At 42.7% G+C, this 22,973-nt stretch overlaps 1 protein-coding gene across 5 annotated transcripts in view; it reads right to left on the bottom strand.

The window, feature by feature from the left end:
• Positions 1-22,973, bottom strand: part of RAB11FIP3 (RAB11 family interacting protein 3) — a 170,571-nt gene that overhangs the window by 107,205 nt on the left and 40,393 nt on the right. For all 5 annotated transcript variants that reach the window (XM_073362848.1, XM_073362853.1, XM_073362851.1 and 2 more), the window contains exon 2: positions 11,565-11,658. In XM_073362848.1, the coding sequence (XP_073218949.1) occupies positions 11,565-11,658 (94 nt within the window). The remainder of the gene's footprint in view (positions 1-11,564; positions 11,659-22,973) is intronic.

Below are 22,973 nucleotides of genomic sequence, written 5' to 3'. Positions count from 1 at the left end.
GGGCTCGGGAAACAAGCACAGACTGGTGGGACCACATAGTGTTGTGGGTCTGGGACGATTCCCAGTGGCTGCGAAACTTTCACATGCGTAAGGGCACTTTCATGGAACTTTGTGACTTGCTTTCCCCTGCCCTGAGGCGCATGAATACCAAGATGAGAGCAGCCCTCACAGTTGAGAAGCGAGTGGCGATAGCCCTGTGGAAGCTTGCAACGCCAGACAGCTACCGGTCAGTTGGGAATCAATTTGGAGTGGGCAAATCTACTGTGGGGGCTGCTGTGATGCAAGTAGCCCACGCAATCAAAGATCTGCTGATATCAAGGGTAGTGACCCTGGGAAATGTGCAGGTCATAGTGGATGGCTTTGCTGCAATGGGATTCCCTAACTGCGGTGGGGCCATAGACGGAACCCATATCCCTATCTTGGCACCGGAGCACCAAGCCGCCGAGTACATAAACCGCAAGGGGTACTTTTCGATAGTGCTGCAAGCTCTGGTGGATCACAAGGGACGTTTCACCAACATCAACGTGGGATGGCCGGGAAAGGTACATGACGCTCGCATCTTCAGGAACTCTGGTCTGTTTCAAAAGCTGCAGGAAGGGATTTTATTCCCAGACCAGAAAATAACTGTTGGGGATGTTGAAATGCCTATATGTATCCTTGGGGACCCAGCCTACCCCTTAACGCCATGGCTCATGAAGCCGTACACAGGCAGCCTGGACAGTAGTCAGGAGCTGTTCAACTACAGGCTGAGCAAGTGCAGAATGGTGGTAGAATGTGCATTTGGACGTTTAAAGGCGCGCTGGCGCAGTTTACTGACTCGCTTAGACCTCAGCGAAACCAATATTCCCACTGTTATTACTGCTTGCTGTGTGCTCCACAATATCTGTGAGAGTAAGGGGGAGACGTTTATGGCGGGGTGGGAGGTTGAGGCAAATCGCCTGGCTGCTGGTTACGCGCAGCCAGACACCAGGGCGGTTAGAAGAGCACAGGAGGGCGCGGTACGCATCAGAGAAGCTTTGAAAACCAGTTTCATGACTGGCCAGGCTACGGTGTGAAAGTTCTGTTTGTTTCTCCTTGATGAAACCCCCCGCCCCTTGGTTCACTCTACTTCCCTGTAAGCTAACCACCCTCCCCTCCTCCCTTCGATCACCGCTTGCAGAGGCAATAAAGTCATTGTTGCTTCACATTCATGCGTTCTTTATTCATTCATCACACAAATAGGGGGATGACTACCAAGGTAGCCCAGAAGGGGTGGTGGAGGAGGGAAGGAAAATGCCACACAGCACTTTAAGCACAGCACTTTAAAAGTTTACAACTTTAAAATTTATTGAATGACAGCCTTCTCTTTTTGGGGCAATCCTCTGTGGTGGAGTGGCTGGTTGGCCGGAGGCCCCCCCACCTCGTTCTTGGGCGTCTGGGTGTGGAGGCTATGGAACTTGGGGAGGAGGGCGGTTGGTTACACAGGGGCTGTAGTGGCAGTCTGTGCTCCAGCTGCCTTTGCTGCAGCTCAACCATACACTGGAGCATACTGGTTTGGTCCTCCAGCAGCCTCAGCATTGAATCCTGCCTCCTTTCATCACGCTGCCATCACATTTGAGCTTCAGCCCTCTCTTCAGCCCGCCACTTACTCTCTTCAGCCCCCCACCTCTCCTCCCGGTCATTTTGTGCTTTCCTGCACTCTGACATTATTTGCCTCCACACATTCGTCTGTGCTCTGTCAGTGTGGGAGGACAGCATGAGCTCGGAGAACATTTCATCGCGAGTGCGTTTTTTTTTTCTTTCTAAGCTTCATTAGCCTCTGGGAAGGAGAAGATCCTGTGATCATTGAAACACATGCAGCTGGTGGAGAAAAAAAAGGGACAGCGGTATTTAAAAAGACACATTTTATAAAACAGTGGCTACACTCTTTCAGGGTAAACCTTGCTGTTAACATTACATACATAGCACATGTGCTTTCGTTACAAGGTCGCATTTTGCCTCCCCCCACCGCGTGGCTACCCCCTCAACCTTCCCCCCTCCCTGTGGCTAACAGAGGGGAACATTTCTGTTTAGCCACAGGCAAACAGCCCAGCAGGAATGGGCTCCTCTGAGTGTCCCCTGAAGAAAAGCACTCTATTTCAACCAGGTGACCATGAATTATATCTCACTCTCCTGCGGATAACACAGAGAGATAAAGAATGGATGTTGTTTGAATGCCAGCAAACATACACTGCAATGCTTTGTTCTACAATGATTCCCGAGTACGTGTTACTGGCCTGGAGTGGTAAAGTGTCCTACCATGAAGGACGCAATAAGGCTGCCCTCCCCAGAAACCTTTTGCAAAGGCTTTGGGAGTACATCTAGGAGAACCACGAATGCCAGGGCAAAGTAATCCTTTCACATGCCTGCTTTTAAACCATGTATAGTATTTTAAAAGGTACACTCACCAGAGGTCCCTTCTCCGCCTGCTGGGTCCAGGAGGCAGCCTTGGGTGGGTTTGGGGGGCACTGGCTCCAGGTCCAGGGTGAGAAACAGTTCCTGGTTGTTGGGAAAACCGGTTTCTCCGCTCGCTTGCTGTGAGCTATCTTCTTCGTCCCCAAAACCTGCTTCCGTATTGCCTCCATCTCCATTGAAGGAGTCAAACAACACGGCTGGGGTAGTGGTGGCTGAACCCCCTAAAATGGCATGCAGCTCATCATAGAAGCGGCATGTTTGGGGCTCTGATCCGGAGCGGCCGTTCGCCTCTCTGGTTTTCTGGTAGGCTTGCCTCAGCTCCTTCAGTTTCACGCGGCACTGCTTCGGGTCCCTGTTATGGCCTCTGTCCTTCATGCCCTGGGAGATTTTGACAAAGGTTTTGGCATTTCGAAAACTGGAACGGAGTTCTGATAGCACGGATTCCTCTCCCCAAACAGAGATCAGATCCCGTACCTCCCGTTCGGTCCATGCTGGAGCTCTTTTGCGATTCTGGGACTCCATCATGGTCACCTCTGCTGATGAGCTCTGCATGGTCACCTGCAGCTTGCCACGCTGGCCAAACAGGAAATGAGATTCAAAAGTTTGCAGTTCTTTTCCTGTCTACCTGGCCAGTGCATCTGAGTTGAGAGTGCTGTCCAGAGCGGTCACAATGGAGCACTCTGGGATAGCTCCCGGAGGCCAATACCATCGAATTGTGTCCACAGTACCCCAAATTCGAGCCGGCAAGGCTGATTTAAGCGCTAACCCACTTGTCAGGGGTGGAGTAAGGAAATCTATTTTAAGAGCCCTTTAAGTCGAAATAAAGGGCTTCATCGTGTGGACGGGTGCAGGTTTACATCGATTTAATGCTGCTAAATTCGACCTAAAGTCCTAGTGTAGACCAGGGCTAACAAATTTATTTGAGCACAAGCTTTTGTGAGCTACAGTTCACTTCATCGGATGCATTCAGTGGAAAATACAGAGGGGAGATTTATATACATAGAGAACATGAAGCAATGGGTGTTACCATACACACTGTAACGAGAGTTATCACTTAAGGTGAGCTATTACCAGCAGGAGAGCAGGGGGGAAAAAACCTTTTGTAGGGATAATCAAGGTGGGCCATTTCCAGCAGTTGACAAGAACATCTGAGGAACAGTGGGGGTTTGGGGGGCGGGGAGAATAAACATGGGGAAATAGTTTTACTTTGTGTAATGACCCATCCACTCCCAGTCTCTATTCAAGCCTAAGTTAATTATATCCAGTTTGCAAATTAATTCCAATTCAGCAGTCTCTCGTCTAACTAATGTCACAGCGTTTCAAGAATGTCTTTGCTCTTTTGGATCTGTCTCACAAATTAGACATTTTGGCTCTGTTCAGTGTGAGGCATATCTTGTCAAGGAAAATATATCGGTTTTGGACAAATTCTTTATACAAAGTGTTAAAGGCTTTGCATTTTTTTTACAATAAGCAAAAGGGATAAACACACATTGAGGCTATTTAAAACTTTAAAAAAAATCATGCTTAGCAACTTGCACCCACAATCACAAAAAACTTAAGCAATATAGAGATGCAGGGGAAAATAAACTAGCGATGAGCCGGAATAAAAGAAGAGAAAAGAATGCACAGGAAGGCTAAAATGGTCTGCACCATCTTCCCCAGCCCATTGTAGCAAGACTGGTCCCATTACTACTAAATTTATGACAGGTTTCAGAGAAGCAGCTGTGTTAGTCTGTATCCGCAAAAAGAAAAAGCTGGAAATGGCCCACCTTGATTATCACTATAAAAGGTTTTTCTCTCCTGCTGGTAATAGCTCACCTTACCTGATCACTCTCATTACAGTGTGTATGGTAACACCCATTGTTTCATATTCTCTATGTATATAAATCTCCCCACTGTATTTTCTACTGCATGCATCCGATGAAGTGAGCTGTAGCTCACGAAAGCTTCTGCTCAAATAAATTTGTTAGCCGCTAAATTTATGGCTTCCCGACAGTATTATGGAATCAGTGCACAGTGGGATGATCAAAGGCAGCTTAGCTATGCCCCAAAACAACATGCATACGGAGCAGACAAAACCATTCTCTGGCCATTAAAATCAGGGACCATATTTTGGCGGTGGGTGAGGGATAATGTATGGGAATTAGGGCTGTCAATTAATTCAGTTAACTCACATGATTAACTTAAAAAGAAATTAACCACGATTAATCTCAGTTTTATCGAACTGTTATACAATAGAATACCAATTGAAATTTATTAAATATTTTTGGATTTTTTTCTACATTTTCAATCATATTGATTTAAATTACAACAGAATACAAAGTGTAAATTGCTCACTTTATATTATTTTTCATTACAAATATTTGCACTGTAAAAATGATAAACAAAAGAAAAAGTATTTTTCAGTTCAGCTTATACAAGTACTGTAGTGCAATCTATTGTGAAAGTGCAACTTACAAATATCTAGAGTGACCTAGTTAACAATGTTGATGTTCAAAATGTCCAAGTTCACTAATTTAAATGAATAATTGCACTGCCCAGCATAAGATGGGTCAGTGAAAGAGAACCAACCTAATACCACCAAGATAATCTACCCAGACCAAAAAAGCAAGCCATGGCCCAGAGATGCACCCATTAGTGGCTAATCTGCCTTCATGGACTCATATGAACTTCAATGACAAAGCCGCATTGCCCGTCTGTCTTTATTCTGTTTTTTATTTTTTATTTCTTTCATGAGAGTCTACTGCAGAAATAATTCTAACCTGTGATTTTGAGAAACACAACCAGAATCAAGATGAACCTTTTCCTTTCTTTACAGAGAAAAGGCTGTTTCATAGAATCAGAGGACTGAAAGGGGCCTCGAGAGGTTATCTAGTCCAGACCCCTAAACTCATGGAAAGACTAAATATGGACCATCCCTGACAGGTGTTTGTCTAACCTGCTCTTAAAAATTTCCAATAATGGAGATTCCACAACCTCCCTGGACAATTTATTCCAGTGCTTAACCATCCTGATAGGAAGTTTTCCCTAATGTCCAACCTAAACCTCACTTTCTGTAATTTAAGCCTATTGCTTCTTGTCCTATCCTCAGAGGTTAAGGAGAACAATTTTTCTCCCTCCTCCTTGTAACAACCTTCTATGTACTTGAAAACTTATCATATTCCATCTCAGCCTTCTCTTCTCCGGACAAAACAAACCTAATTTTTTCAAATCTTCCCTCAGAGGTCATGTTTTCTATATCTTTAACCATTTTTGTTGCTCTCCTCTGGGCGCTCTCCAATTTGTCCACATTTTTCCTGAAAATGTGGAACCCAGAACTCGACACAACACTCCAGTTGAGGCCAAGTCTTCTGCTGTAGTCTATGCTGAATTACTTTTACTGACTTGCTTACAACACTCCTGCTAATACATCCCAGAATGATGTTCGCTTTTTTTGCAACAGTGTTAAACTGTTGACTCATACCTGGCTTATGATCCACTATGACCAAGCTATGATTTTGTCATGGAGGTCACGGAATCTGTGACTTCCAAAGACCTCAGGGACTTCAACCCCGGGGGCTGAGAGCTGCAGAGTCCTGCCATCTCGCGCAGTGGCAAGGATCTGTGAGGTACCCCCGTTGCCTGAGACAGCGGGCCCCTGCTGCTCTCAGTCATAGAATATTAGGGTTGGAAGAGACCTCAGGAGGTCATCTAGTCCAATCCCCTGCTCAAACCAGGACCAACACCAACTAAATCATCCCAGCCAAGGCTTTGTCAAGTTGGGCCTTAAAAACCTCCAAGGATGGAGATTCCACCACCTCCCTAGGTAACCCATTCCAGTGAAATAGTGTTTCCGAATATCCAACCTAGACCTCCCCCACTGCAACTTGAGACCATTGCTCCTTGTTCTGTCATCTGTCACCACTGACAACAGCCTAGCTCCATCTTCTTTGGAAGCTGCCTTCAGGTAATTAAAGGCTGCTATCAAATCCGTCCTCACTTTTCTGCAGACTAAATAACCCCAGTTCCCTCAGCCTCTCCTTGTAAGTCATGTGCCCCAGCCACCTAATCATTTTCGTTGACCTCCGCTGGACTCTCTCCAATTTGTCCACATCCCTTCGGGGGGGGGGGGGGGAGGAGAGAAGGAGGGGAGACACCAAAACTGGATGCAATACTCCAGGTGCCGAATAGAGGGGATTAATCACTTCCCTCGATCTGCTGGCAATGCTCCTACTAATACAGCCCAATATGCCATTGGCCTTCTTCGCAACAAGGGCACACTGCTGACTCATATTCAGCTTCTCGTCCACTGTAATCCCCAGGTCCTTTTCTGCAGAACTGCCGCTTAGCCAGTCAGTCCCCAGCCTATAGTGGTGCATGGGATTCTTCCTTCTTAAGTGCAGAACTCTGCACTTTCCTTGTTGAACTTCATCAGATTTCTTTTGGCCCAATCCTCCAATTTGTCTAGGTCACTCTGGACCCTGTCCCTACCCTCCCTCATATCTACCTCTCCCCCCAGCTTCGTGTCATCTGCGAACTTGCTGAGGGTGCAATTAATCCCATCATCCAGATCATTAAAAAAGATGTTGAACAAAACCGGCCCCAGGACCAACCCCTGGGGCACTCCACTTGATACCAGCTGCCAACTAGATAATGAGCTGTTCATCACTACCTGTTGAGCCCGACAATCTAGCTAGCTTTCTACCCACCTTATAGTCCATTCATCCAATCCATACTTTTTTAACTTGCTGTCAAGAATATTGTGGGAGACTGTATCAAAAGCTTTGCTAAAGTCAAGATATCTCACATCCACCGTTTTCCCCATATCCACAGAGCCAGTTATCTCATCGTGGTAGGCAATCAAGTTGGTCAAGCATGACTTGCCCTTGGTGAATCCATGTTGACTGTTCCTGATCACCTTCCTCTCCTCCAAGTGCTTCAAAATGGATTCCTTGAGGACCTGCTCCATGATTTTGCTGGGGCCTGAAGTGAGGCTGACTGGTCTGTAGTTCCCCGGGTTCTCTTTTTTAAATATGGGCACTATATTTGCCTTTTTCCAATCGTCTGGGACCTACCCCGATCGCCATGAATTTTCAAAGAGAATGGCCAATAGCTCTGCAATCACATCAGCCAACTCCCTCAGCACCCTTGGATGCATTAGATCTGGACCCATGGACTTGTGCATGTCCAGCTTTTCTAAATAGTCCTTAACCTGTTTTTTCACCACTGAGGGCTGCTCACCTATTCCCCATGCTGTGTTGCCCAGTGCAGCAGTCTGGGAGCTGCCCTTGTCTGTGAATGCATCCAATGAAGTGAGCTGTAGCTCACGAAAGCTTATGCTCAAATAAATTTGTTAGTCTCTAAGGTGCCACAAGTACTCCTTTTCTTTTTAGAGGCAAAAAAAGCATTGAGTACTTCAGCTTTTTCCACACCATCAGTCACTAAGTTGCCTCCCTCATACAGTAAGGATCCCACACTTTCCCTGACCACCTTCTTGTTGCTAACATACCTGTAGAAACCCTTCTTGTTACCCTTCACATCCCTTGGTAGCTGTAACTCCAGTTTTGCTTTGGCCTTCCTGATTACACCCCTACATGCTCGAGCAATATTTTTATACTCCTCCCTAGTCATCTGTCCAAATTTCCGCTTCTTGTAAGCATCCTTTTTGAGTTTAAACTCACCGAAGATTTCACTGTTAAGCCAAGCTGGTCGCCTGCCATATTTGCTAGTCACCCAGCAGCTGCCCAAACACCTCCCATTTTATCATACATATTTTTAGTAAAGTCAGGTACAGGTCACGGGCTCCCGTGAATTTTTCTTTATTGCCAGCAACCCATCCATGACTTAGTAAAAATATCCCCGACAAAAATCTTAGCCTTAACTCTGAGCAGATCCCTTTCCGCAGTACTCCTTCCTAGGCAGTCATTTCCAATTTTGTATGTGTGCAAGTGATTGTTCCTTCCTAAGTGGAGTATTTTGCATTTGTCCTTATTGAATTTCACCCTGTTTACTTCAGACTAGTTTCCCAGTTTGTCCAGATCATTTTGAATTTTAATCCTCTCCTCCAAAGCACTTGCAATCCCTCCAGTTTGGTACAGTCCCCAACCTTTATAAGTGTACTCTATGCCATTATCTAAATCATTGATGTTTGATAAAAGCAAATTGCTCCGTTCAGTAATCAACCCTCTGAAGGACTTTAAGGGCTTGAAACCATTGAAAAAAAATAAATAATTGTTCAACCCTCAAACTCATTAAGAAACATCCCATGCCTGCTTTGAGTCTCTTCTTATGCTTCTATGATTAATAAAAACTTAAGGGAATTTGTTGTGTATTTGCTATAGTGAATAATACAAACTAAGTTCTCTGTAGCTGCAAAAACCTCAATGCAAACCATATTTTAAATTGTTTTTAATGTTGTCACATTAAGAAAGATCTTAACCTCTCTGGGCCTGCTACTTCTATCCAATTAAAAAACACAAACACCAGGGCAATGAATTATTGAAGAGAAACATTAGCCAGGGCTCCCTTAACACACACTCTTCTCAGATAGCAATTTCTCAGATTAATGGTTCTTTGCTACCTCTTCAGAATTCAAGAGCAGTTCTTATTACAGAGCTGCACCACACCAAGACTTCAAGCTATATAATCTGCAGTGAGCTGTAAATATTTAGATTCGAAACATCCAAGGGAAAAAACAATGATGTCATTCAGTGCTGAATGGTTATAAAGCCAACAAGCAATCTAAGTGACCATAAGTCACTCACACCTTCAAGGGTTATTAATGTACTCATGGAACCAGACATTTCCAAAAGGAGTTTCAGTAAAAAGCTAGACTCCTTTCACACTTGTGGCTGTGTTGCTCTAAAACAGTGACACTCAGACTGAGGCTAGTGAGCCACAAATGGCTCTTTAAATGCGTCTCCTGCAGCTCTTTGCAGCACATGATACTAAAGCACTGTGTGATTTAATTATTAACTTAAGTTATTAGCCAATCAGGATGCTTGCACTAAGTTATTAACTTATTTGCTGTAATAACTGTATTGTATTTTACACACACACACACACACACACACACACACACACAAATGAAACAATGAATTCAAGCCACTGTGGCTCTAAAATATGCCAGGTTTCAGAGTAACAGCCGTGTTAGTCTGTATTCGCAAAAAGAAAAGGAGTACTTGTGGCACCTTAGAGACTAACCAATTTATTTGGGCATGAGCTATGCTTAATCTGCACATGCTGCCACACATGAAAGTAAGCAGCAGGTAAGCAGCAACAGAATTTATTCTCTACACCGGAAGTAGTAATGATATTGGAACAGTTATGGAGAAAAATACATATACAAAATACTTTTACATATTTCAATACAGAATATATCAATACCCCTTCTCAACATTTTAAAGATTAAAACAGAAAATGTACTCTTAAAAGGGCTGAAAACAATCATTTCATGTTCTGTTCATAATATCCAGTTGCCCCAATGAGAACTGCTAAAATACTGTTTTCATACAGGTAACAGCTAAATAGCATCCTTTAATCATTCTTTTCTGAACACATTCTCATGTTTGAAGGGTCATTTTGTGGAAGATTCATTGAGATTTCTATAACACTATAGGCATGCATGGCATTTTACTGACAAACATGACAGGACCTTGCCCTTAGGAGTTTACAGTACAAGGTAGATGCAATACCTTTTTCGGTATTCTAGGACAAAGATTACAAACAGTAAAAGATCAGAAGAATCTTATTACATCTGCTTCTTGTTCGACATTATTTACACATGCTATGTTCACTGGTGGTTAGAGTAAAAATTAGTGCATTTGCATTAGCAATTTACAAGGTTCTACACCCTAATCCAGAATTAGCCATGCACTGCAAACACTCCATTAAATCACTTGACTGTGTGCCTCTATTGACCAGCCCCATGGGAAAATTACAAGATTCAGTATATACTAAACCAAAGTGAGTTTTCCTAACTAGACTTACACTAATTTCAGCATATATTTATGAAAACCCATTTCTGATTAGTAGGGCTGTTGATTAATTGCAGTTAACTCACGCAATTATCTCAAAAATATTAATCCCTATTGAAAAAAAAACATTAATCGCGATTAATAGCAGTTTTAATCGCAGTGTTACACAATAGAAAACCAGTGGAAATTAAATATTTTCTGATATTTTTCTACATTTTCAAGTATATTGATTTTTGTTACAACACAGAATACAAAGTGTACAGTGCTCACTTTATATTATTTTTTATTACAAATATTTGTACTGTAAAAATAATAAACAAAAACCAGTCATCAACATGGATGCATGCCCTCTGGAATGGTGGTTGAAGAATGAAAGGACATATGAATCTTTAGCGCATCTGGCACATAAATATCTTGTGATGCTGGCTACAACAGTACCATGAGAATGCCTGTTCTCACTTTCAGGTGACATTGTAAACAAGAAGCGGGCAGCATTATCTCCTGAAAATGTAAACAAACTTGTTTGTCTCAGCAATTGGCTGAACAAAAAAATAGGACTGAGTGGACTTGTAGGCTCTGAAGTTTTACATGGTTTTATTTTTCAATGCAGTTATTTTTGTACTTAATTCTACATTTGTAAGTTCAACTTTCAGGATAAAGAGATTGCACTACACTATTTGTATTAGGTGAATTGAAAAATACTACTACTTTTGTTTTTTACAGTGCAAATATTTTTTATTATAAATAAATATGAAGTGAGCACTGTACACTTTGTATTCTGTGTTATAACTGAAATCAATATATTTGAAAAAGTGGAAAACATGCAAAACATTTAAATAAATGGTATTCCATTTGTGTTTAACAGTGCAATTAATCGTGATTAATTTTTTTAAATCGCTTGACAGCCCTACTGATTAGTTGTGAAATGCAATTTAGTAGCACAGAGTTTTTTTTAAGTGCGTCTAAAACCAGTCTGCTTTGTTCTTCATACAATGCAGAAAATAATGGACCTCATGTTTCAACATTAATACTTTAAATAAGGTTTATAAGCTTTCTAAAGGGATCAGAAAACCCAGGAACTGTTTTTACCAAGCAGTTGGTGTACAGGGTTAACTCCTTGAATTTCTAAATTTGATCTCTCTCCTTTGTTCATACTGTAATAGCAAACAAACTAACCTCCATTTCTGATAGCTCCGATCCCCCTATAGAAATCTTCAAAGCTGATTACTCCAAGTCCACTGGGGTCTAGATATTTTGTTAGGTCCTTCACCTGCAATTACAAAACCAGCATTATAAATTTCATGATAAAGCATTTCAAACACAGTACACTCCACTTATTTCGGAAGACTAATCAGATGGTGCTTTGTTGGATTGTGTCAAAGACAGCAGATTCAGCCTAATGATAGAAAATGGCAAGGAGTGCTGCTTAATTGAGATAGTATTAACAAAAAATCCATTTAATGGGGACACAAGCAGACACTGCCAAGGGGTTAACTGGTATTTAATGAACCATTAAATGGGAGTAAAATTCTAAGTGCCAGTCTTAATACTGAAGCTGACCGACTAGAAGATACAAAGAGGAAATATAGTGAATATGAGTCAGTACAATATTTTTTGTTTCAACTTAATTTTTTTCAATCAGCACTTTTTAAAAAAAGGCTTCTCTTAATTGGGACAGGTGCTTAATTTGGACAATAAGATGTCCACCAGGGGGTCCCAATTAAGAGGATTCATCAATAATGAACTAATCTGTGCTATGTATTTAGACATAATTTGGAAAACCTTTCGTGATTAGGCAATGTTTAAAGTAGGCAGGGAGTAGGGAAAAAAAGAATCACATCAGCTTGCAAGGATTAGGAGGCTACTACTGAATAGGAGACAAGGAGTAAAAAGACATTTCTGGCAAACTGGCAATGATTATTTTGGCATTTCAAATAGAATAGTTACAATTAGAGGGCAAAACTAAAGTCATTCCTCCAGTCCAAACAAAGACTTCAAAAAGGTGTATCTAATTCCCTCAATGGCTGCTACTGAGCCTTTGTTTCAGACAAACAATTACAGAATAGCTTTCAGAGTAGCAGCAGTGTTAGTCTGTATTCGCAAAAAGAAAAGGAGGACTTGTGGCACCTTAGAGACTAACAAATTTACTTGAGCATAAACTTTCGTGAGCTACAGCTCACTTCATCGGATGCAAATCATCCGATGAAGTGAGCTGTAGCTCACGAAAGCTTATGCTCAAATAAATTTGTTAGTCTCTAAGGTGCCACAATTATAGAATAGTTCATTCTAAGGATGTTGAAACAATTAGCCACTTTTTCCTAGGCTGCTATTTTAGCAAATTGCCCTTTCAAGTGACATTGAGGCATCTTTATATATTTTAAAGTCATATACTTCAGGTCTAAAACAAAAAAGAAAGCCCAGACACTGAATAAAGGCACAAAGGGAATTATAGAATTTGTTTCATACTGCTGTACTAAAAAAAGAGGTCACAGAACTTTCTCAATTCACATTCTCCTTTTCCTCCCCAACTTTACTATTTATAGAACCCATTAGGAAGCTTGGATTTAGTTTCCTTATTGACTCCTTCCCCCACCAAATCCATTATGAACACAAACTACTTTCTGATTCCAGTTGCTCGGAGTTGCATGGTGCTGGATCTTGGATTATTTCTCTATTTTTGCTTGTACTTGGCAAAAAAGGTGATGAGACAACATTTATTTTGAGAAAAACCCTGCACCTAAAAAGAATCTGAGAACAAGCAAGAACAGGAAAAGCAGGAGTTTGGAGTTTACCAAGCTTAGCAGTATCCCTTTGAGTTGTCAATGTGTCATGAATGTCTCATCATTGTACACCGGTCTGTATTTATATATAAAAAGCCACCCACACATGCACTTTAGTGACATTTAATTGAACTTTCCATGGTTCCCTGACAGTCTCATGCATGATTTCTAACATTTCCAAGAGGGAAAAAAATACATCATTGCTTCAGAAAGACTCCACCTACCAAAAACAATTGCTAACATACCATTAATGCACAGGAAGTGACAAGCAATAAACCACAAACATTTTAAGGTGTACGTTTTCTCCAAGTAACTTGTGAAACTAAAAATAGTGTGATGTATAGGTTTGGTTACTCTTATGAATTTTCTGTGTTGGAATATTTTTGCTTTTAAAAGAACGAAGAGCATGTTAGCCAGCAAACTGCTCGAGAACCTAATTATGGGAAGATTTACCTTACCCTTAAAAAACAAACAAACAAAAAAAACCACTGTACAATACTGAAACAAAAAGTTAAGATATTGCATTTTGACACGACTTGTGCAGATTTAAGGATCAAATCCTCATATGGCAGACTGAAAAATGTACACTAATTTAAGAATAAATTAATGCCCATTTTCTTCATTTCAAGCTTATCTTATTTAGGAAAAAAACAAAACAGACTGACAAATAATGGAGTTTTCCTCGCAGCAACTCACTTTGCCATCTAAAATCCCATTTCCAACCTACCTCCCAACAGTTCTTTAGGGCTGAAGTGGCCCTCTCCAAAAATTTATCTTGGGTCTAAGACAACCTAGGGCCAGATCCTCAGCTAATGTATAGTGTCAGAGATACACTGAAATCAGTAGAGCGAATGCTAATTTACATCAACTGAAGGGTTTCCCCAAGCATGGAAATTAAGTAAAACCAATTCTGTCATCTTGCGGGGGTGGGGCATTGTTTGGTTTTATTTTAAGTAAGTGGAAGTGGAAAGCTAAAACCACTTTTCCTGTTTTTGGAAAAAAAAAAGTATTTGTTAGTACACAGGTAAACTGCTGAACTCACATTTCAGACTTCGATTTTAATCAGAGTCAAATTTCCTGTCAGATTGAAAAAGGTATTTTAAAATAAAATAAGCACATGAGAACGTGTATCAGTGCACATAATTTCAAATAAATTACTGTTCCACCATGAGCTATAAGGAATTGCAACTATGGCTGCACTTTGCCTAGCACAACAGTGCTGCAATCTTGCCTGGGGCCTATGGGCACCATGCAATATAAAATTATAATTAACATTCAACACAAAGTCTCCACAAGGGTTTAACTGCCTGGTTACTGGCAACACTACTGAGTCGCATTAACCCACCGGTACCCAACCCCAGTGTGGCACACCCAGCAGATAATCCCCCTCTGCACGCAGGCACAGACAGACCGGCTCCTTGGGAACTCACCACCAATCCACTGCCATATCACACCAATACTCACAGGGCCAGATTTCCCTGTGAACCTAAGACAGCGAGAACAGCAACTAGAGAATTCCCTTTCTTTAGGGGGAATCTCCACAGGCATGAAGTCAGTAGAGGCAGTTCCATCATCTTGTAGGTGTGAAAATGAGCCTCCCACATGTAAAGGGAATGTGGATCAAAGCTCCACAACACCCAGTTCTCCACTGGCATCAGGTTGCTGAGGATCCTTCCATGTCAAGTTGGCACTGGGGGGGTGTGGTGTGGGGGAAAGGAGAGAGAGACAGGCACAGAGGACTTTAAATTGAACTAGAGCCAGGCAACTGAAAATCAGGGAGCTGGAGCTGGCTCCCTGATGCCACCCACACTCTCAGTCAAGACTCAAACATTAGCACAGGGGCACCCCTACAGCTTAGGAAACAGAAGCTGAAGTTTATGTACACGGCCACATCAGCAATGAAGGATTGCAAACGCACCATTCAGCCCTTGTGGCATATGTTGTTACTGTTAAGAGACCCCAAATCCTACGCATCCATACACAAGCTACATTTAAATCCTAAAAAGAGAGACAGACAGATTTTCTGCATGGCCTAGCTGAATCTCTGCTATGCACACATACACATCTCCTCTCAGACACCTAGCTCGAGAGAGAGAGGCCAACCATGCACAAGTGCATACTTGCACAGGCCACTGGTTTCCTCCCTCTTGTTTTACGTTAGTACACATTACTACAACATGCTACACACATATTTAAGAAGCTGCAAGAAAGAAATACTATGCAATATACTGCAATTTCTGTTTCTCAAAAAGGCAGATTTATGGTGAGTCAACGTGTGGAACTCCTTGCCAGAGGATGTTGTGAAGGCCAAGACTATAACAGTGCTCAAAAAAGAACTAGATAAGTTCATGGAGGATAGGTCATCAATGGCTATTAGCCAAGATGGGCAGGGATGGTGTCCCTAGCCTCTGTTTGCCAGAAGCTGGGAATGGGCAACAGGGGATAGATCACTTGATGATTACCTGTTCTGTTCATTCCATCTATGGCACCTGGCATTGGCCACTGTTGGAAGACAGGATACTGGGCTAGATGGACTTTTGATCTGACCCAGTATGGCTGTTCTTATGTGAGCAGTCAATCTTAACTGCATTTCCTGATGTGTGCGAGCTTAACTATGAATCCATAACATTACAGTAGTGTGTAATTTTTGCATTAAATAGAGAAATAAATAAGTGAGAGAGTTTCAGTTTATAAGTTGATTGGGGCGCGGGGGAGGGAGGGGGGGAATCATATCTGACATAAAAACCGAAACAAGATTTGATAAAGCTAAAGTTATCAGCCATCCATATTAACACAAACACAGGGGGGGGGGGAAGCTTCTTATACTGAATCGATATTTTGCTTTCTGAAAAGAGCAGGATTTATTTTAAAAATCAATCTTCAACTTCAGCAATGTCTTTTGACCATCTTTAACTATGTATAAGCATTATGGAGTATATCACACAGAATCATAGGACTGCAAGGGATCTTGAGAAGTCTTCTAGTGAAAGTCTGTTAAAGCATCCTCCTTTTAAAATGCATAATGCCTGAGGTTTAATTACTTGTCAACCAATAACCTGCTTCAGTAATGATTTCTGGAACTACATTTCCTTCACCCAAGACCAAATTCAGAATTGTGTGTGATTTCAGAATGGCCTGCTATCATTTCTGTTAAACTGCACTTAGAGAGAGAAAATAATTTTTTTTTTTAACTCTTCAAAGCTATTCTTTCCTCTTCCCCTAACAGCTGGTCATATCTGAAGTGTTTTGGATGACATATTAAAAGGATGCTAAAAAGAGTATTTTTTTTCTTCTTGTTATTAATGCAAAATGGCTACTTGATTATGCCCCAAAACTTGTAAAGAAATGAGGACAAGGAAATGTATCCTTATTTTACTCTTTACACATACAAACTGAATTGTTGAGAAACCCTGTCTTGGGGGCGGAGGAAATTGATGCTGAGATTTCATTCACATAACACACTTGAACATTCAAAGCAGGCCAACTACCAAGCTTAATCTTCCAGGTACACAAATTGCATCCATGCTGCAGTGAAATACATCATCAGATTATCTTGGATCAGTGAAAAGGATTTAGTATTGGAATTATTCCTCCCTTTCATGGGGAAAAATTCATTCTCTGGTCTCTTCAGTTATCCAAAAGGTATACAAGTACCAAGGTAATACAGGGAGGTACCGGAGACAAAGATAGGAGGGGGAAATTTTGGTATTCCTACCAGTAATCTCAGGAAATATCTATATCTATTTATTTATTTGGGGTGGGGGAGGAAATCAAGAGAAGGGGATGCATTTTGGTGGGATGTTTTAAACACCTCCACAGGTAAATTGTTAAAGTTTGCGCTATTCTGAATGCAAAATATATGCAGTGGAGGCAGGCCAATCACATGTCAGGCTCAAACAGAACCCTGAGCCTACAGGAAGCAGGCAGATGCAAGGGAAGAAACAACTATCAAGCTAAGGTCACACCTATGTAGTCCTTTATCAATAGGGAGAACCATCTGAATTAGAAAAAATTCTATACTTGTTTTCACATGGGGAAAGATACGCTTAGACAGAGTCCAGCAAGTGATGGGAAAACAAACCACAAAACCACAGCATACAGCCAGTGATGAGCTGCCAAAATCTTAACAACCGGTTCCCTATAAGAAGTTCTGATTTAAGGGACGTGCCCCAGTATGTATTTTTTGTACTAACAGGGTTACCATACGTCCGTATTTTCCCAGGAAGAATTTTTAAAATTTAAAAATTCCTCCCTGACGGCCATTTAAGAACCAAAAAGCCTGACCTGTCCGGGAAAATACGGATGTGTGTTAACCCTGCTTAAAGTTCTCTTTTAAAAAGATGGGCCTGAACTAGAAATGAGCTCTGTTTCACATTTGTGGGTCCCCACTGCTCCCTGGGGGTGTGCTAGGGTGACCAGATGTCCCGATTTTATAGGGACAGTCCCGATTTTGGGGTCTTTCTTATATAGGCTCCTATTACCCCCCCCCCCCACCCCCATCCCGATTTTTCACACTTGCTGTCTGGTCACCCTAGGGTGTGCACGTTTGGGTCCCAGCTGCTCCCTGCCCCCCTCATTGAAGCAGGTGTGCAGGGTTACTGCCCTGGGAAGTGCAGGGCACCAGTGGACGTGGGGCCCGCTGCAGACAAGGGGCAGGGCTAGCTGGAGGCAGGGGGTGCAGGGCTGGCTGTGGTCAGGGCAGGGGGTGTGGAGCTGGCTGTAGACAGGAGGGTGCGGGGTTGCCTGGAGATAGGGGCTGGCTGGCTACAGGCAGGGCAGGGGGCGGCTGGCTGGCTGGCTACAGGCAGGGCAGGGGGTGCATCAGGGACTGGCTGCAGGCAGGGGGTGCAGGGGTAGCTGCGGGCAGGGCACGGGGTGCGGGGGTGGCTGGAGACAGGGACTGGCTGGCTACAGGCAGGGCAGGGGGCGTGGGGGTGGCTGGCTGGCTACGGGCAGGGCAGGGGGTGAGGCAGGGGCTGGTGCAGGCAGGGGGTGTGGGGGTGGCTGGAGACGGGGGCTGGCTACAGGCAGGGGGTGCAGGGGTAGCCGCGAGCAGGGCAGGAGGTGCGGGGGTGGCTGGAGACGGGGGCTGGCTACAGGCAGGGGGTGCAGGGGTAGCCGCGAGCAGGGCAGGAGGTGCGGGGGTGGCTGGAGACAGGGGCTGGCTGCGGGCAGGGAGTGCGGGGGTGGCTGGAGACAGTGGCTGGCTGCGGGCAGGGTGGTGGGTGCTCACGGGGAGAGTGGCTTGGAGCAGCCCAAGCAGCAGGACGCAGCCCAGGCCCAGCAGAGCAGCCAGGGACCCACCAGGCAGCAGCAGGAGCCCCAGGGCCAGGGGTTGGGGGAGCAGCAGCAGCAACAGGACTTGTGCCCAGGGCCAGGCGGCAGCCCACATGGCTCCCGCAGCGCAGCGCCCCCAGAGGCCAGAGGAGGAATTGCATCACTTCCCAGCCGGAGTCCATCAAAGCCTCAGCGCCCCCTGCAGGGAAGCGGGTGAACAACCAGTTCTAAAACTGCTTCAAAATTTAACAACCAGTTTGCGCAAACTGGTGCGAACCAGGTCCAGCTCACAACTGCATATAGCTGGACCTAATAAAAGGGGGAAAGACAGGTGTTAGCTGGAGACGTGAGACCTGACTAGACACTCCTGGAATGGAGCACAGGATAGCTCCCAGATAACAGATGATTCTGGGAACTTAGAAGTGTGCTGAAGAAGAATGTCCAAACAATCTTCTCCAAGATCCTTCTTGTCCCATGAGCAAAAGATGACAAAGCAGAAGATTCTAGAAGTGAGCTGCTGGGTGGAGAGGTTTGGTTTTGTGGAATGTTGATCGCCTTTTACAGGAAGAAGGGACTGTATGGTTTGGATGTCCTCCACCTCACTAGAAGAGGGACCAATCTCCGGGACAGGCTAGCTAGAGTAGTCAGGAGGGGTTAAACTAACAGCAAAAGGGGAGGGTAAAAAGAAAAAAAAAACATACATATGAGCACTCAGTACAAAATCAAAATGTTGAGAAGAAAAAAAATCAAAGAACCAAAAAGACATCGCGAAGGAATTCTTTAATTCTGCTAGGAGCCTGGGTAACAAACAGGGCAAACTGGAATTGCTCATTTATGAGTTATTGAAACCTGGTAGGATGATTCATATGACTGGAATGTTAAAACCAATTATTAGAACCTATTTAGGAAGGATCGAGTGGGCAAAAGAGAAGAGGGGATGGTACTATGTCTAAACCGGAATTACCTGTTTCCCAGTCACTGATAACTCAGAAGAAAGTTATCTTGAATGCTTCGGGATCAACAGAGAAAGCTCACAGTGGGGTACTAATTGCTGTCTGCTACACCACCAAATCACACTAGGGAACAGGAGGACTGCTTCCTTACACAGCTGCGTGATCTCAGGGGACTTCAATTTGAGTGACATATGCTGGAGGTCTCATGCTGCCAGTACTAACACATCACTGGAATTTGTAAACATGATAAATGACCATTTTCTAACAGGGGAATTCTACATTAGACTGTGTCCTCAGAGATCAAGAGGAACTGATCACAGATCTAAGAATTAATGGTAGCTTAGGTACAAGTGATGTTGACTGGATCACATCTATAATGTGTAAACGGAATGAAGACCAGACTAGTAATACATATACTTGGTGCTTTCATAGGGCCAACTTCTCAAAGCTCAAAACAATTATGAGCCAAATCAGCTGGGAGGAAGAATTTAACCAGAAAAGTGAGTGTGATAATTTGGAATCATTTAAGAATACCTTAGTAGATGCCCCAAAAGCCATAAACAAGGAAAGGGGCCTGTGACAAAGTCAGGCTGGACAGCTGTAAGAGGGTGGGAGAAGGCAGGTATATTAACCCTAGAATGATAAAGGCCTATTATGTTATGCCAATTTTTAAAGAGGGTAAACCGGACGATCTGGGTAATTATAGGCCTTTCAGCCTGACATCGAATCTGAGAAAGAATGAAGCAGCTGATATGGGACTGTATTAATAAAGAATTAAAGGCGGGTAATGTAATTAAGCTTATGGAAAACCGCTCCTACAAAACTAACTTTATTTCTGCGATTACGAGTTTGTTTGATAAAGGTAATGTTGCTGACAGAATATTTGACTTGGTGCTGCAAAATATTTTGATTAGAAAACTAGAATGATATAAAACTAACATGTCACACATTACATGGGTTAAAATATGGCTAACTGATGAGGAATCATCATAGAGTAGGTGTGTTTTCAGTGAGGTCCTGCAGGGATCACTTATTGGCCCTATGCTATTTAACATTTTTATCAATGACCTGGAAGAAAAAATAAAATCATCGCTAATATAATTTGCAGATGACACAAAAATGGGGGGGGAAATAAAAAATGAAAACAGCAGGTCACTGACAGAGCTATCTGGATTGCTTAGTAAACTGGGCGGAAACAAACTGTGTTTTAATATGACAATGTAAATGTATAAGTCTAGGACAAAGAATGTAGGCCATACTACAAGACGGGGGATTCTATCCTGGGAAACAGTGACTCTGAAATAAGTTGGGGATCATAGTATATTATTAGCTGAACATGAGCTCCCAGTGAGACAATGTGGCCAAAAAAGCTAATACAACCCTTGGATGCATAAACAGGGGAATGTTGAATAGCAGTAGAGAAGTTATTTTACCTCTATATTTGACACTTGTATGACCACTGCTAGATTCCGATGTCCAGTTCTAGTGCCCACAATTCAAGAAGGAGGTTGATAAATTGGAGAAGGTTCAGAGAGGAGCCATAAGAATGATTAAACGATTAGAAAATATGCCTCAATCTATTTAGCTTAAGAAAGAGAAGGTTAAGAGATGACTTGATCACAGTCTAGTAGTACCTATATGGGGAACAAATATTTAATAATGAGATCTTCAATCTTGCATAGAAAGGTATAACACAATCCAATGTCTGGAAGTTAGTGCTAGACAAATTCAGTTTGGAAATAAGGCATAAATTTTTAACAATGAAAGAAATTAACCCTTGGAACAATTTACCAAGGGTCATGGTGGATTCTCCATCATTGACAATTTTTGAATCAAGACTGCATGTTTTCCTAAAAACATATGCCCTAGGAATTATTTTGGGGGAGTACTGTGGCCTGTGTTATACAAGAGGTCAGATGATGATCACTATGGTCCCTTCAGGCACCAGAATCTTTGGAATGTGTTTCCATTCTGTTTTGAAACAACAAAACTTTTTGATTTTCACTAAAAAATAATTTATCAAAATGTCCACAAGTGGACAAATCTTGAGCTTTGAGCTCATTCTGGATCAGCCAGAGCATGAATTTGAACCTAGATCTCCCATGTCCCAGGCCAGTGCACTCATCACTAAGCTAGAGAGAGTCAGTCACATGTATACACTAGTCTCTAAGGTGCCACAAGTACTCCTTTTCTTTTTGCGAATACAGACTAACACGGCTGTTACTCTGAAACATGTATACACTAGTTAGAGAATTTCATTTGGACAAAAAAAATGATACAATAAGCTCGATTTGCAGCTCCTCTTCTGAAACTGCCAGGGAGTAGTCTCTAAGGTGCCACAAGTACTCCTTTTCTTTTTACAAATAAAACAGTCTCACAACCACTTTGAGGCCAACCTTCTGTATCCCATTCTTCATCTCTCTTCCTCCAGAAGAGACTTCCAATAACTCAAAAAAAGGTTAACTGGAGAAGAAAAGCATCTGCACTGTCAAATCCATCAATCTAAAATGATAGGACCAAGCTAGCAATCTCATATTACAAAAAGGGTGAAAGGGTTAAACTACTGGTTAGAGCACTTTTGGTTTTGTAGCTGCAACATTGAGTTACAGCGCTTTACCCAGGCTTGATTGGTTATCTGCCCATTATAAATTCCTCTTTTTGAAATCTCCTCCCCACTTTCTGCTCAAGCCACCACAACCCAGGTACAGTGATCCAATCCCTGTAGAATATTAAGAACCCTTCCAAATACCTAGACATTCTTGAACCACTGGACTAAGTTCTCTCAGGTAATAGTTTAAGTCATCTTGCTACCAAAACAATTCCAGAGATGCTCTTTCCTTATTAGGCAGCTTAGCACACAAATAGGGGCCAGGACCTCCTGGTTCAGGTTTAAAGTGTTGGAGGAAAGGTAAATGTGTGCAGTAACACACTTTAACAAAAAGGAATAGAAATCTTAAGACAAGACTGCCAGATTCCTGACCCTTTAGGCTAACACAATAGTCATGCGGCATACCACCTTTCAGTTGACAAACTTAAAAAAAAACAAAAAACAAAAAACCCCACAAATGATAGGTTCAGAGCTGCCTTCAGGACTGGGATTCCAAAGAGGGAGAAAAAAAAAAAAAAAAAAAGAGAGAGACATGAGTAGTGGTGGATGAACTAAAAAGGCTGCTCAAAAGGAAAATGGCCACCAAGCTAATTTTTCCCCAAGGGCATTAAATGCCAAAGCCTGTACTTACAGAACAACAGCAATAAACTGACCTCTAACTTTGCCATAGGACATCTGGATACAAAAGTTATGATATGCCACCACAACAGAAGATGGAATCTCAGGGCCTGTACAATGATCTGGAGCAAATCCATAGTCTAGGACAGGCTATCCAACCCCAAGAGCACAGAACAGTCTCTCAGAAATATACCTCAACCTGAGCAACTCAGCTCCATCCCCGAAAAAGTTGGGCTAATAGTCTCATTCTAGTAGAGAGACCTGTCAATCGTGACCTGAGCCATAGCTACAACTCACCCATCCATCTGGCTGATACTTGATGAGCATCTTTTGTGCAGCACCCCGGATG

Source organism: Lepidochelys kempii, chromosome 10 (assembly GCF_965140265.1).
Source record: "Lepidochelys kempii isolate rLepKem1 chromosome 10, rLepKem1.hap2, whole genome shotgun sequence".
NCBI lineage: Eukaryota > Metazoa > Chordata > Testudines > Cheloniidae > Lepidochelys > Lepidochelys kempii.
The sequence above is the reverse complement of the archived record's forward strand: the minus strand, read 5'-3'. Positions and strand labels throughout refer to the sequence as shown.